At 42.6% G+C, this 14,181-nt stretch overlaps 1 protein-coding gene across 4 annotated transcripts in view; it reads right to left on the bottom strand.

Moving 5' to 3' along the window:
• Positions 1–13,089, bottom strand: part of LOC119746518 (probable E3 ubiquitin ligase complex SCF subunit sconB) — a 36,876-nt gene extending 23,787 nt beyond the window's left edge. For 3 of the 4 annotated variants that reach the window (XM_038223496.1, XM_038223497.1, XM_038223495.1), the window contains exon 1: positions 13,032–13,089. In XM_038223496.1, coding sequence (XP_038079424.1) covers positions 13,032–13,081 — 50 coding nt within the window. In that variant the 5' untranslated portion in view covers positions 13,082–13,089. Of the gene's footprint in view, positions 1–12,365; positions 12,509–13,031 lie in introns of those variants that run through there. The other variant, XM_038223498.1, reaches the window with a different exon arrangement.
• Between the last annotated feature and the right edge of the window lie 1,092 nt (positions 13,090–14,181).

Genomic DNA, 14,181 nt, shown 5'->3' with positions numbered 1-14,181 from the left:
AAATGTTATATCTTCATCAGACAGGCACATTGTCGATTCAACGAACGACAGGATATGTTGACTGCATCGCTTTCTTCACCAATTAACTTACAATTAAGGGCGATTTACATGTTCGAAACCGGAGTGCTGTGGAACGGTCACTTTTGAGGTCAAATGTCATCATGTGGCCACTAGTGGGTCATTTTTATGGAAGCATGAAATGCTTCTTTTTGTACAGTCTCCCTCTGACTAAAGCCACACCTGGTCAGTTGCATCAACGGGACCAGTCCTCATAATAGGGTCAGTAGGGGTCATTTCATTCAAACGCATAAACTTCTTTTGCCACATTTCTCAACCGATTTGAATCATATATTTCGTCATAATATTTGAATCCTTGATCCAAGTCAACGTAAGATTTGTAACAGATTTGTATCAATAAAGTTACCCAATGGTCAGTAGTGTTTTTTTTTAACGTGCAAACTTACGGTGGTTTTCTGAAAATATTTTCAACTGATTTCAGTTGCGAGCTCCACTAAGGTTGATTGAAGATTTGGATCAAGGTCACCCATGCAGTGGTCAGCAGTGGTCGTTATATGGAAAACATGCAAAAGTGGTTCTTTCCCGGCGCATTGTTTTTGACTGATTTCAGCTTTGGTTGTCAAATACACTCCCGTTGAAAGCCAATATTGCATGTTTAACAGCATTAAGGAGTATGGTTATCTGTTGTCTCCATGTTCAGGTCCTCATTTGGCACTAGTGCACAACCTACGTGGAGGATTAATACGCAAGTCGCCATTTATGCTAGACACGGATTTGGAGACGGCATTGTGATTATAGCCCAGCCTAGCGAGGACGTTGGACGCTTTCAGGAGGTACACTGTGGATACTTTTTCTCGGACAGATTCTTGGAATTTCCCTTGCTGTTGGGCTGCTTGTGGTGCTTGCAGCAAGGTAAGTGGCTGAAATATTAAGAGCTTATTGCAATATGACAGAATTTTAACCATAATTTGTTGGTTTTTTTCGTTGTTGACGGCAGCGGATCTGGCTTGTAATGTTCTGCTTCGTTTCAATTGCATTTACTTTGTTCTTATCTTGCCAATGTGTTTTAATGATTGATAATGGTTAATTACCTTAGAAGATTCAGTCGACGGCTCAATTTTACTTCAATTACTGGTCTTGGCGTTCCTTAAATTATCAAACACATCCACCGCCAAGACAACAATATGACATGTTCATCTCACAAAAAGCCTGATAAGCGAGTTCCTGTGAAAATTAGATAATTGTGCCTTAGAAAATAGCACAAAAGCATACCTTATTGTTGTTGAAATGGTTCGATTTTAAATATTGGTCCTTCCATGGAGAAATTGATGTATCAGGTAGTTTCACTATGTCACCGCTGTAATCAATGCGCGGTGACTAGAACGTCTGCAACGGAAATTATTCGGCGACGTTGTCATAGCAACTATTGACAAGGTGTTTAAACTCTGCTGTTTGGTATAAATTAATGTTCGAAAAGAACCCCTAAAAATAACGAGATCCGCTGTGTTCTTATCTTCATAGGAACGATTCTGTTCTCTGCTTGTTGGAGAAGTAGCCTAGTTTTAGAACTTGTATAAAGCATATATCGCGCAACTGTGACAGACATACAACATACGAGTACAGGCTTAACACTTCGGTTGTCTTTTTTTAGTTTCTGCAATAATTGCAATCTTAACGGAATAGTTACCTCTCTAATGGAATAGGCCAAGTAGAGGACTTTTGCAGTATGTGCGAGTTGGGGGATAAAATACGTCTAAACTTAAAATTACGTCAAAATGGATACGCGGACAGAATAAACACCAACACGACTTGCTGAATAAGAGTGTGAAGCCTTCCCCACAAATGTTCAACGTACACTGTTTTCAAAATCCCCAACAAAATGTGAATATCCAAACCAATATAAAAACCAAAGTCGCTAGAAAGTAGAAACACTCTTCTATAATTATAACCATATAGGCCTATGCAGTTATAACGCACAGAGTTTGCACATTTACCCTGTGATTTACTTTACCAAGCAGTATTAATTGATTGATTACCAAATTTGTGTGCCGGCATACATTGTCAATCAGGTAAGTATTACAATGTACTATTAAGTGTGAAATAATACAAGGCCTAGGGTGGACGATAGAATACTGGTTTCTGAATTACGACCTTTTTCTAAAATGTAATACAAGACGAAGGAAACAGCATAGCTCTGATTGTTTTGGATCACTCAGCAGCGCTCCAGCCTTCCAGGCATTAGAGATGTTATACAAGTACCTCGATGTGTCGAGTGATAGAAGTATTCGACATTTGATACAGCCACTGAGGTGCGCCCGTAGCGTTCGGATATGATTTCATTTTAGTGGAGTGTTATGTTGGAACTTGGAATGCCGACGTCATCAGCCAACAGACCAATCTACGGACGACATGCCGTGCGCGCATTAGTGTCAAAACTGTCGAGAGATTGGAATAGTAAATCTAATAATAAATTCTCTTTGTTGGATGATATACACCAGCTAAATATGTGCAAGATAAACAAATTATTGTATATATATTTTATAGTCCATGCCCGTCGTCCATCGCGACAGGAACAACCATTTAACTCAGCAGTACTGTTGTTTTTTTTATCAAAATCATTTCTGATCAATATAATTCATTCAAGACTTTAGAAAACGATAGTTGCAATATATAAAGTGCGTTATACCGTAGTGAATGTTTTGGTGTGTAATGTATATAGGTAGAACAACTTGATGAGGTTGATGATTCGACTACACTGTCATGGTTAAAGGGAATATACAACATTTGCAAACATCGAAAAATAAAACTACCAAGTTTTTAAGAAATACCTTACTAGGATGTTAGTAAATGACAGTCTAAAGCATTCTGTAAAATTATGGCACCTGGTGTGGAGTCATTTTCAGGAAAATGGTATTTTTGTATACATTTCCAACGGTGGTCGGCCGACCACCGTTGGAAAAACCTAACTATATTTCAACTACTGCTCCAAATTTACCTTTTTTCAGTCCAAATTTTGTTTGGTATTGGTTACATGTTCATGAACGGGTGCAGGCCAGCTAGACTGGTTCCCTTACCTTACAAGTTTCTGGCAACTATAAATTGATCCATTTCATTTTGGTGGAGTCAGGAAACCAGACTACTTGAACAATTTTGTTTTTCTTGTTTTTTTTCAGCATTTTCGAACATAAAACTTCAAACATGTCAGTGTAACAATATTTGATATATTATTCTAACCCCTCAAATACTCCATTGCTGAAAATTACAGCAAAAGCCAATGATGTACATTCCCTTTAAAGGGAATATACAACATCTGCAAACATAAACACAAAAACTTAAATATTGAAGAAACAAAATCCAGATTTGAAAAATTTAAATTTCATTTTGTTCAGTCCCCTAGGATGCAGTTATAGATAAAGTTTCTTCTTAATTCTTCTGTGTCGCATTGCAATGTCACAGTAACACTTTCGTCAACAAATTGCGAAATCGTGAACAAAATGCGAAAATATCGTTTCTTCTAGTGATGTAACTAATAACGAAACAAAGATTTAAATTTCGTATGAATGTGATTGGATGTAAAGTGTATGGTGTCATATATAGTTTATGAGCTTTTTTGTTTTAATTTTACGAGGACATAAAAATGCAACCATTTTTGCGCATACGTATATATTTGCCTTATTGTTTCAAAGTAGCCCCACAACCCAGCTTTGAAAAATGATACTTTAAATCTGAAGCATTTAATTCTTTTTTTATTCATACGAAACGAGTAAAAACTTTTGGTCTGGCAAAAGCTAAAAAGAAAAAAGAAAATACTTTCAGATTTTACATATGTTCAGTAAAAGCGTTTATAATGCTCGTTTATAATCTACCTTCAAGTCCATTGGTGCATCAAATTTAATATTGATTTTTGACGGAAAAAATATTAAGCAAGGCCACCCTGTTTTTGTCTGACATTGCACATGCATGCATAGGCAGCCATGCTACTGAAATAGACTCTTAACTAGCCCGCGGGCTTTTTCACTGGCCTACATGTTTTTCCCAAGGCGGCGAGAAAACGCCCCGTAGGCTTCACCTCACTTTGTTGGTGGGTAGGTGGGTGGTAGTCTGGTTCCCAGACCAAATGATTCTGACTATTACTGATGATTCTTAGGTTAGGTAGCCGCTATATATAGTATCTATGCGAAATACATATAGGCCTACGGCATGCGACTAAAACGGGAGGAGTGCCTCCCGCTTCCGAAAGTGACCGAAGTTTGCCGAATGTATTTCGTCGACAATCTCGGATAGCGCCCAGGTATTTCCGAGTATATGTTTTATTTACCCGCCATGCTTATTAAAATCTAAAAATTGAGTTCATATTATATGTATTGATGGCTTGCGTGTAGAAAACTTGAAATTCAATGACGATTTTGTGGCCCAAGTATGCACTCAGATCGTACGAGATGGGAGCTTGCTGCGTCATGTACTATTTTGAATCTGACGACGGTTACCGGGATTTTCCAAAATTCGGCGTGGTCCCCATTTTGCCTTTGCCTGCTAAGTGCTATTGGGTCCATGGGCGTCGCGAGGGGGGGGGGGCAAGGGGGGGGCACTTGCCCCCCCCCCCCCCCCCCCCCCACCCTGGAAAAGCAAAAAAAAAAAGGAAGAAAAAAAAAAAAGGAAGAAAAAAAAAAAAAAAAAAAAAAAAGAAAAAGAGGCGCGACGACAAAGTGGTGTAAATTTAATGAGTTGGGGGGGGGGGGGCAAAATGTCCCTGCCCCCTCTTAAACTGATAAATCGAGAATGTGTTGAGAAATACACGCATTTTTGGGCAAAAAAATTTTTTGCCCCCCTCTAGAAAAAATCCTGGCGACGCCCATGATTGGGTCCGTAACTTTTGAGATTTTAGGTCAAAATTAGTCAAGGTTTTCTTACAGAAATATCAGACTGTATGATGTTAAGGAGCAAGCGATTTTTGTTAAAATTTGATCGGAACGTATACAGGCTAAATACGATGAAGCCAAATCGGAAACGAAGCCGAGGTTTGAAAAAGTCAATGTCGTCATGTTTATCCTTAGAGGCTGTTACTGTTGGACCTATAATTTAGACGTAGGCGTCGGGAACAAATGTAGGTGGGTAGGTGGGTGGGTAGGTGGGTGGGTGGGTGGGTGGGTAGATGGGTAAATGGGCAGGATTGGTGTGTGGGTGGGTGGGTTGGTGTGTGGGTGGGTTGGTGTGTGGGTGGGTGGATTGTTGGATGGAAAGTTTACATGGCCTATTCTATCTGGGTGTTTTATACTGTGTCCATGCCACGCGAGTATCACAGCTTTACTCGTGATGATTTTCTTTCGACTAGCTGGTTTGGTGACACTAATGCGCATGCGTTCAATTTGTATATTAGACTTGCACAATTGTGTTGCAAAATACGCAGTTGTATCCAAATTCGCTCGTCCCCCCCCCCCCCCTTGCAAACAGGACGGCGGGAAGGGCTGACAAATTAACGCTCTGATTGGATAGATTTTGCGTGACCTGTGACCGGCACGTCATCACGGCCAAGACCCTGCGAGGTTTAAAACGGTCGTTAAGACTGAGCCATTCATCACTCTTTCATTCTAATTCGTAAATGCGAAATCTGTAAAGTTATCTGTTTTGTAAATTTCCAAATCCCGTTGGTTGCTCAGGCAGCTAGAGTCAGGCTCCGAACGTTTCAAATTCACGAAGGGTCGAAATGCAGTATCATTCGACCACTGATCTCCATATACACAGACATTCGACGCTCAAAATTTGTCCACATGGTCCGCAATGAAAACGAAATCACATCCGGTATGGTGTTTCTATGGCAAACCTTTAGGATAGTATTTCAAGGCGCACATTGGCTAACCGCGTTCTACAGCTGCAGCCAGATGCTTTATATACATAGGTCATGATACATTACCCAGAATCCCATCCCCACTTCGTTCACAAGATTCTGTGAAGCTCATCTGCCCTTCCCAGCGCCATGTTTGCAGGGCGGGGGGTACGAGCGAAGTATCTAAACCCAAATGATATGAAGCATACCTCATACCATGCAGCAGTCATTCACAAAGCAAATGATGGACTTGAAACAGAACAATAGTCAATATGAAAAATATTGATGATTTTGGTGGGTTCTTAAAAAGAATGGACCGATCCAGTAAGCACCGCCCCATGGTATTCTGACCAATCACAGCTGTGATTCATGTCCGACATGCGTGCACAAAAGTCTGACATGCGTGCACGCGCGTATGATGCGCGCGGCAGGAAAATGCAGTGTGGCAAAAGCCTTTTCGGAGTACCAACTCCGCGCATTCGTAACCTGAGACAACGCACATTGTTTGTCTCAAATGCCCTTTGACAGTACCCACAATGCACAAACAGCCTTTTTGTAAAGTCAGTGGCGCGATGATGTCAAAGGCCATTTGAGACAAACAATGCGCGTTGTCACAGGCGCAGTTGGAACTCCGAAAAGGCTTATGCCACACTGCATGTTCCTGCCGCGCGCATCATACGCGCGTGCACGCATGTCAGAATTTTCAATATTTTTAAATTTGGCTTTTTTTTACCCCTATTTTCGATTTAAAAGAAAATTGATTTTTCATTAAAGATCAAATACATGCACATGTAGGCTATGTGTGTTCATGCACAATGTATGTCCATGCACATTGTCTGCCCAATGCAGTGACGGCTAGATGAAGCTGCTCCCCCTGTTGCATTGGTGGCCTGAGACATTGTACTTCATCAGCTGATTGTTGGATTAGGTATGTGTACTGCAGTCCGGTGCTAAAACATTGGGTGTTCATCGTCAGCAGTGAACTTTTAGAAACAGTTCCATCCTGCCACCACACAGTTTGAAATAAATGTCGAACTACACAATAGGTTTAAAAAGGGGTTACATTTTATTTTGGGGGCTATGGAGATAATCTCTAACCACCCAAACTAATGTTTCCCCTTAAAAACTTGTTTGGGAATTCCAAATTCATATCTAAAATAGTATTTCCAGGCCATAATACCAAAAGATAGTAAAACTGTGTAGTTAATTCGGACACCGTTCCATTACGGGAACAAAAATGTGTGCTGGATCTGCCGGTATTTCGCATACATCCATGATGGCGGACACTTTTATCGTCGTGGGAATGCCGCATTCATACTTGTTCATTATGCGCTATATGCGCATGCAGCGTTAGCGGGCGCTATACTTAATGTACAGAGGTCGTTGTCTGCAAATGGGGACGAAGTTGGAAAAGAAATGCAAATCGGAACGCTCACGCGTAGTACAGGCAAGTCAGAAGATCTAGTTTTGTTTTGCTTTTTTTCCTTAATGACAAGTGAATTTAAATTTTCAATTATTTACCTTGACCCATGCACCCATCTACAATTTGGAAAAAAATCCAAATTTTCAATCATGAATGGCCCCTTACTTCGATATCAGGATGTACCTTTCACCAACGCATAAACACTGTCAGTGAGTTACCTCCCGAGTGAAAGTTAGAAAAATCAATCGGTGGGACTCGAACCCACGACCTCCTGCTTTCTAGTGCAGACGTCTTATCACTCGGTCATCGAGCTTGCGGGATAAATTGGCTGGTCCGAATCTGACGTATATAGTCTCGGCCCAAGACTACACGTTCAATCGGTATTCACGTTCAGTCGGTATAGCGCGCATGCCGACTGCACTTAGACGAAAATAATCAAAATCCCGTCTTCGGCCGAGAATAATGCACATGTAGCAGCGGGTGTGGTAATTAAACTATTCAAAAGATGGAATTCGTGGTGGGTTGATGTAGATCAATATCACTTATATAAGTCGAAGTGCAAAACCTGATATCATAATATAGTAACCATCTATACAGTCACATGCCTGGAATAATCCATAATGATATAGGCCTACGAGTGTGGGAGGTGGGTATGATCCACTTTTTACTACAGGGTAGAAATATTTGGGGTAAAAACTCCTTAAATTTAATTCAAATAGGCACATAAAATTGAGTTGTGCAGCAATACGCAGTGCTGAACCGAAGAACAGCGATTTCTTTAATCAAGAAAACACCCTAAAAATCTAAATATACCACCGTTGAGACAGGTCGACTGTTGAGACAGGTTGACCGTTGAGACAACTCGACTCGGTACAACTCGACCGTTGAGACTGCTCGACTTAATGGAAATGAATACACGTGGAGCAGAAAAAGTTGCACAATCTGTGGCAAGACCGATCACGGGTGCAGCGCGGGCATACTCGATGTACAGAGGGCGTCGCGTCAGGCTGGTGCGCCCTGCCCGCCTGCGAGGACCGGGCTGGGCCCGGCACGTGGGCAGGTCGACCGGCTGCGGCAAATGGGCGCACAGGGCTGGCAAAAACGATGTCACCGTGCACGGTACGGACAAGTTGACCGGCAAATGGGCGCACAGGTCCGGCAAACTACGCTTGTAAACTACGCCACGCTGTTGTGTATTTCTGAACCTGGCGAAATTGTCCCTCTGACTCCCTCCATTACACACACTATTTTGCAAATGTAATAAGTACTCACATATGAAGCTGTCTTGAAATCTGTTTGTACACCAAAACTTGCATTTGACGAACTTTGAGGAAAATTCTGGCCCCTGTTTATGAAGTCCTGCTAGCTGCCATTTTCTCCCAAGTGACGCATGCACATTGCATTTTATTGTACCGTCCTTCGTATAATTCGACGGCTGTTTACTGTCGCAGCTAAAAGAGACATCGTTTTAGACAAGTTTCAAGTCCTTTCCTCTCTCACCGCACCGCACGCAGGCGGCGCGGGCGCCCATGTGCGTGTGCGCACACGTACACGAGATGAGCCAAGCAGCCAATCGGGTGCGGGTTTTTTTTTTTCGGGGTTGCGACATGAAACAGCCGTCAATTTGTCCAAGCGACTCGTCCGGGGTCATTTGTCAGGGTCACTTGTCGGGTTAAAATGAAATTTCTACACGTTCGTATGGGTCTTTACTGATGGGCAAATTTCGTCGAAATTACACAGCCTAAACAATCGGACGGGCAAATTTAGATTTCTACTAAATTCTAGGTGAGTACTCAACACCCATACGGAATTATGTATGTCGGATCGATTTCGCTAGGTTTTAAAATACACAACAACGTGGCGTTGTATACAACGCCACGTTCACGGGTCTAGCCCAAAACTAGCCCCACTAGTGTGGCCGTCGGTATGCTGCGCTGAACCTCTGGCCACACACCGTGGTACCGCGTGCTACTGAGGACGAAGTTTTCATAAAATCTGCGGTCCGTTTCTTACATTCTCAGTTTCTTATTTTCTTATGGTTGTATTTTATGATGTCTCACCTATCACTTCTGGGATGCTTAGGTCTAATGATGTTCCATTTTCCGAGATATTCTTCAATCTTTCTGGAGCCCATATGCGCTCGTGAAGGGTCTGGTGAAACGTCTGGTGATGGCAGCCATTTTGAATGGGACAAGAGATGACCTCAAGCTGTGACGTCGCGTTTATGCAAATTGCTTGTCGAGCGCGCGAGGGCGCGAGTTGCAAATGCGACAGCTGTTTCCTGTACCATGCATTTATCGTCAGCGGGCCACGTGCACCGATCTCTATTCAGGATCAACGGCACAGGAAAGAGCCGTCGCATTTGCAACTCGCGCCCTCGCGTGCTCAACAAGCAATTTGCATTGAAGAATATCTCGGAAAATGGAACTTCATTAGACCTAAGCATCCCAGAAGTGATAGGTGAGACATCATAGAATACAACCATAAGAAAGTAAGAAACTGAAAATGTAAGAAATGGACCACAGATTTAATGAAAACTTCGTCCTCAGTAGCGTGCGGTACCACGGTGTGTGGCCAGAGGTTCAGCGCAGCATACCGACGGCCACACTAGTGGGGCTAGGGCTAGCCCAAAACATGCGAGGCGACTTGTCTCAACGGTTGACTTGTGAAAAGATTTCCATATACGAAGTTCACTCAACACCCTGTGTACAAACCCTATGAGATTGGACTGAAAAATTCTAAGCATGCTAAGTGTTTTCTAAGAAAATGCTTGTATTTTCTCACTGCTCAAATTGACTTTGATGACATGTTATCGCTATCGTGGGGCTTGTTAGTCAATACAGAGGAAAATTAGTGAACTTTGTATATGGAAATCTTTCCCGACTTGTCTTTCCATTTATCACACATACGTTCGAGTTGTCCCAACGGTCGAGTTGTCTCAACGGTCGACTTGTCCCGAGTGGAGTTGTCTCAACGGTCGACTTGTCTGACCCCCGATGCAAAGAAAATTCCCTAATGTTCAGGGAATACAGGTCAACTCGTACGCGAACCAACTCGTACGCGACCAACTCGTACGCGGTACAATTCATACGCGAACCGATTCCTACGCGGACCAACTCGTACGCGGACCAACTCGTACGCGTGAGTTAAGACTATTAGTTTGGCTCACATGGACAGACGAAATTAGGTTCGGTACGGTACAGTCAGCATAATTTTACCTTTTCTGCCGGGCTACTGGCCCACGGGCATTTCTACTAGCCCGCATTTTTTTCTTATCTCAGATACAAAATGGCGTATTTTCAAGCGCAATTCTGAGGGAATTTTGTCGGTGTTTTTGATTAACAGATCAGATAATTTAACCCTTTAAAACAGTTGATAATTAGACACAAATTAAAGGGGTTTCCTTTTTGAATTTTATGAATTTTTTCTCTCTCTGTTCGTTGATCTTTGCCGTATCCCAATAATTGTTCACTCGCACGCCGGCCTGGTTAAGGAATAGTTTGTCTAGCCCCGGCCGCCGCTGTTTTGACAAGCATTTGGTTAGCGGGCTATACCGCTAATTTCGAACCCTGATGTGTTATGTGTTATATCTCCATGGTTATACCAAGCATTTCAGTTGTAAATAGAAATTGCTAGGCCTACGGATGTCCCCGCGTGTCTGCTTTTCAATTGATCAATGGTTTGAAACCCGCCGGTTCTTTTAGGACACCGAACCGCGAGAACAGATCCATGGTAGTCCAGAGCGTTGCTATTGGGTCAGTTTGACAATGGTGGCAATTAATTGACTGACAGGTACATTGATTAAAAAAAAACCGAAAAATGCAACTGGTACATCGTTGCATTAATTTATGGAATTAAATTTGATGTGACAAGGCTACAGGTATGCACAAAACGATACAACACTCGTCTAACTACAAAAATCAGTTACTTTATTATCATCATTCACGGGTTCACTCCCAATCACACACAACGGTCACACACTAAACTACGGACTACCCGATTCTTTCGTCACACTCTTCCCAAATTCTTCCCAACCTAGCCCCACTAGTGTGGCCGTCGGTATGCTGCGCTGAACCTAAGGCCACACACCGTGGTCCGCGCACTACTGAGGACGTTTTCATAAAACTTGCAGGGAATTTCTTACATATGGTTGTATTCTACCATGTCCCATCTATCACTTCTGGGATGCTTAGGTGTAATGATGTTCAATTTTCCGAGATATTCTTGAATCTTTCTGGAGCCCATATGCACTCGTGAAACGTCCGGTGAAGGCAGCCATTTAGAATGTGACAAGAGATGACCTCAAGCTGTGACGTCGCGTTTATGCAAATTGCTTGTCGAGCGAGGGCGCAAGTTGTAAATGCGACGGCTGTTTCCTGTACCATGCATTTATCGTCTGGGGGCCACGTGCACTGATCTCTATTCAGGATCTACGGCACAGGAAACAGCCGTCGCATTTGCAACTCGCGCCCTCGCTCAACAAGCAATTTGCATAAGCGCGACGTCACAGCTTGAGGTCATCTCTTGTCACATTCAAAATGGCTGCCATCACCAGACGTTTCACGAGTGCATATGGGCTCCAGAAAGATTCAAGAATATCTCGGAAAATTGAACATCATTACACCTAAGCATCCCAGAAGTGATAGATGGGACATCGTAGAATACAACCATATGTAAGAAATTCCCTGCAAATTTTATGAAAACGTCCTCAGTAATGCGCGGACCGCAGTGTGTGGCCTTAGGTTCAGCGCAGCATACCGACCGCCACACTAGTGGGGCTATTCCCAACCATGCCAACCCAATCCTCGAAACCACTCCTATTTCGGCCCGCGTACGAGTTGGTTCGCGTACGAGTTGGTTCGCGTACGAGTTGGCTCGCGTACGAGTTGGAACGCGTACGAGTTGGTTCGCGTACGAGTTGTCTCGCGTACGAGTTGACCAATCCGCGTACGAGTTGTCTCGCGTACGAGTTGGTTCGCGAACGAGTTGACCTGTTTCCTGTTCAGGCATCAGATGAGCTGAGACTGAGTAGATGGTGGCGATAGACTAGTCTGATGTCGGTAACGTGAAAATAAATTTTTGACAAAAATCTCAACTCACCCTGGCAAACTAATTCCTTCTCATTCCGATGTGAAAGAAACATGCCTCTCTGGCAAATCATTGAAATTTTCGGCCCGTCGGGGAACGTGATTATTGCTCACCTCCGTTCCTCAATGTGAAGTCTGGTCACGAATTCAAAGACACAACAAAATAATACAAATGCACAACAGGGTGCTGACTATAGGTTTCGTTCTCAACCAAGTAGCTATTGAGGGCGGTATGCAGCTGTGACCTTGTGGGTGCAGCGCTAAATGCCCATACTTCAAAATTCTTTTTAAAATACTCAAAACTCTTACAGGTATTTAAGCTGCACAGAAAAATGTTGATCAACATGTCATCTTTCATTTTTCTTTTCATTTTTTTGTGGGTTGACCATTGACTTTTCGAGAAATTCTCACCCAAAGAAGACAACCCCTATTTTCCCCAAAGTAAAAAGGAAGCCATCTTGAAAAACTATACCTCCAACTACAAAGCAAAATAGCACCGCTTTCGAGCCCAATAGCATCCAAAATGCTCAGAATTGGAAGCCCCAAGTCCGGGCCAAAGATTCTTCGTCATATCTCTTCAATTCCGCAATTGTATGGCTCTCAGAACTCTCTAATATAGAATATTTTGAGGGTATAACTTTTATTCATGAGCTCGGCGGATGGGTTTAGGCCTATTTACCGATGTGCACCCTTGTGACCACAGCGTACGTGCATGCATGGCTGCGTCATCCTGCATGGCCGCTTGTGACCTCAACTGTTACAATGGTTCTCTGTGAAGGACAATCTGCAGCAAGAGCGTGTATGTCATGAACATAAAAAAAATAAAATTTATTGAACTGCTGCAACTTGAGTGCAAACACTTCCTTACCAGTCAGAAAATGTTCTTAAAAGCATATACATGTAGACCTATATGTGCCTGAAGATACTATTATGAGCAGTGCGTTGAATAATTGCAATTGACAATGACACCACGTTTATGTTCCGATAATCAGACAACAAAAACAGACGTTTCGTAAAAATAATGCAGGTCTTTAATTCGGCCCCAGATGTCTCTGTACACATTGGATCAGCTAACTGAAAAGCGGTTGGTTGATTCGGGGAATAAGATCAACTGCTATGTTTGCTCTATCAGCGTTGAAATAATGTGCGCATATACCCCTGCGCCGGGCCGTACTCATTGATAGGTATGGGCCTATATGTTATTACATGATACGCATAAGTAGGCACACACATTAATAACTTCGTCATTAAATTTAAGTAATCGGGTTTAGAAAAGGTAATTATTATTATTGTTTTTTTAAGTGGCTTGCTCCATTTCATTAAAAAAATAGTGACTAAAGCAAGAAACTTCGCATGGAATGGGGAAAAGGGGAAAGGAAGCACACGAGGCGCGAAGTCAATGCATATTTAACAACATTGGCGTCCGCAGGGGTGTCCCCCAGCCCATCCCCGAAAAAAACCCCGATAAATTGAAGAATATGCTACAGAAAGTACAATGATTTTGAGAGTTGTGTCCTCCTCTAGAAAAAAAGTCCTGGCCACGCCCACGCATGTGACCCAAGTCTACGTAATTGGTCTTTGGGCCATGAAAATGATCAGATTGAAAATGTCATACTTGACCTCAGGTGACCTTCCAGAATCCAATCATCGTCATGCTCCTTTAACAGCTTCACTTGTTTAGGAATAAGTACAAGTTAAGTTAAGGAGAATGGACGAGGAACTGTAGATTCGTGCTAAGAATGGACTTGGCTTCGCCTCGTCATTCTTAGCACGAATCTACAGTTCCTCGTCCTTTCTCCTTAACGTAACTGTGAAAAATTCACATTACA

The sequence above is a fragment of the Patiria miniata genome, unplaced genomic scaffold, assembly GCF_015706575.1.
Source record: "Patiria miniata isolate m_02_andy unplaced genomic scaffold, ASM1570657v1 HiC_scaffold_7, whole genome shotgun sequence".
Taxonomy (NCBI): Eukaryota; Metazoa; Echinodermata; class Asteroidea; order Valvatida; family Asterinidae; genus Patiria; species Patiria miniata.
The sequence above is the reverse complement of the archived record's forward strand: the minus strand, read 5'-3'. Positions and strand labels throughout refer to the sequence as shown.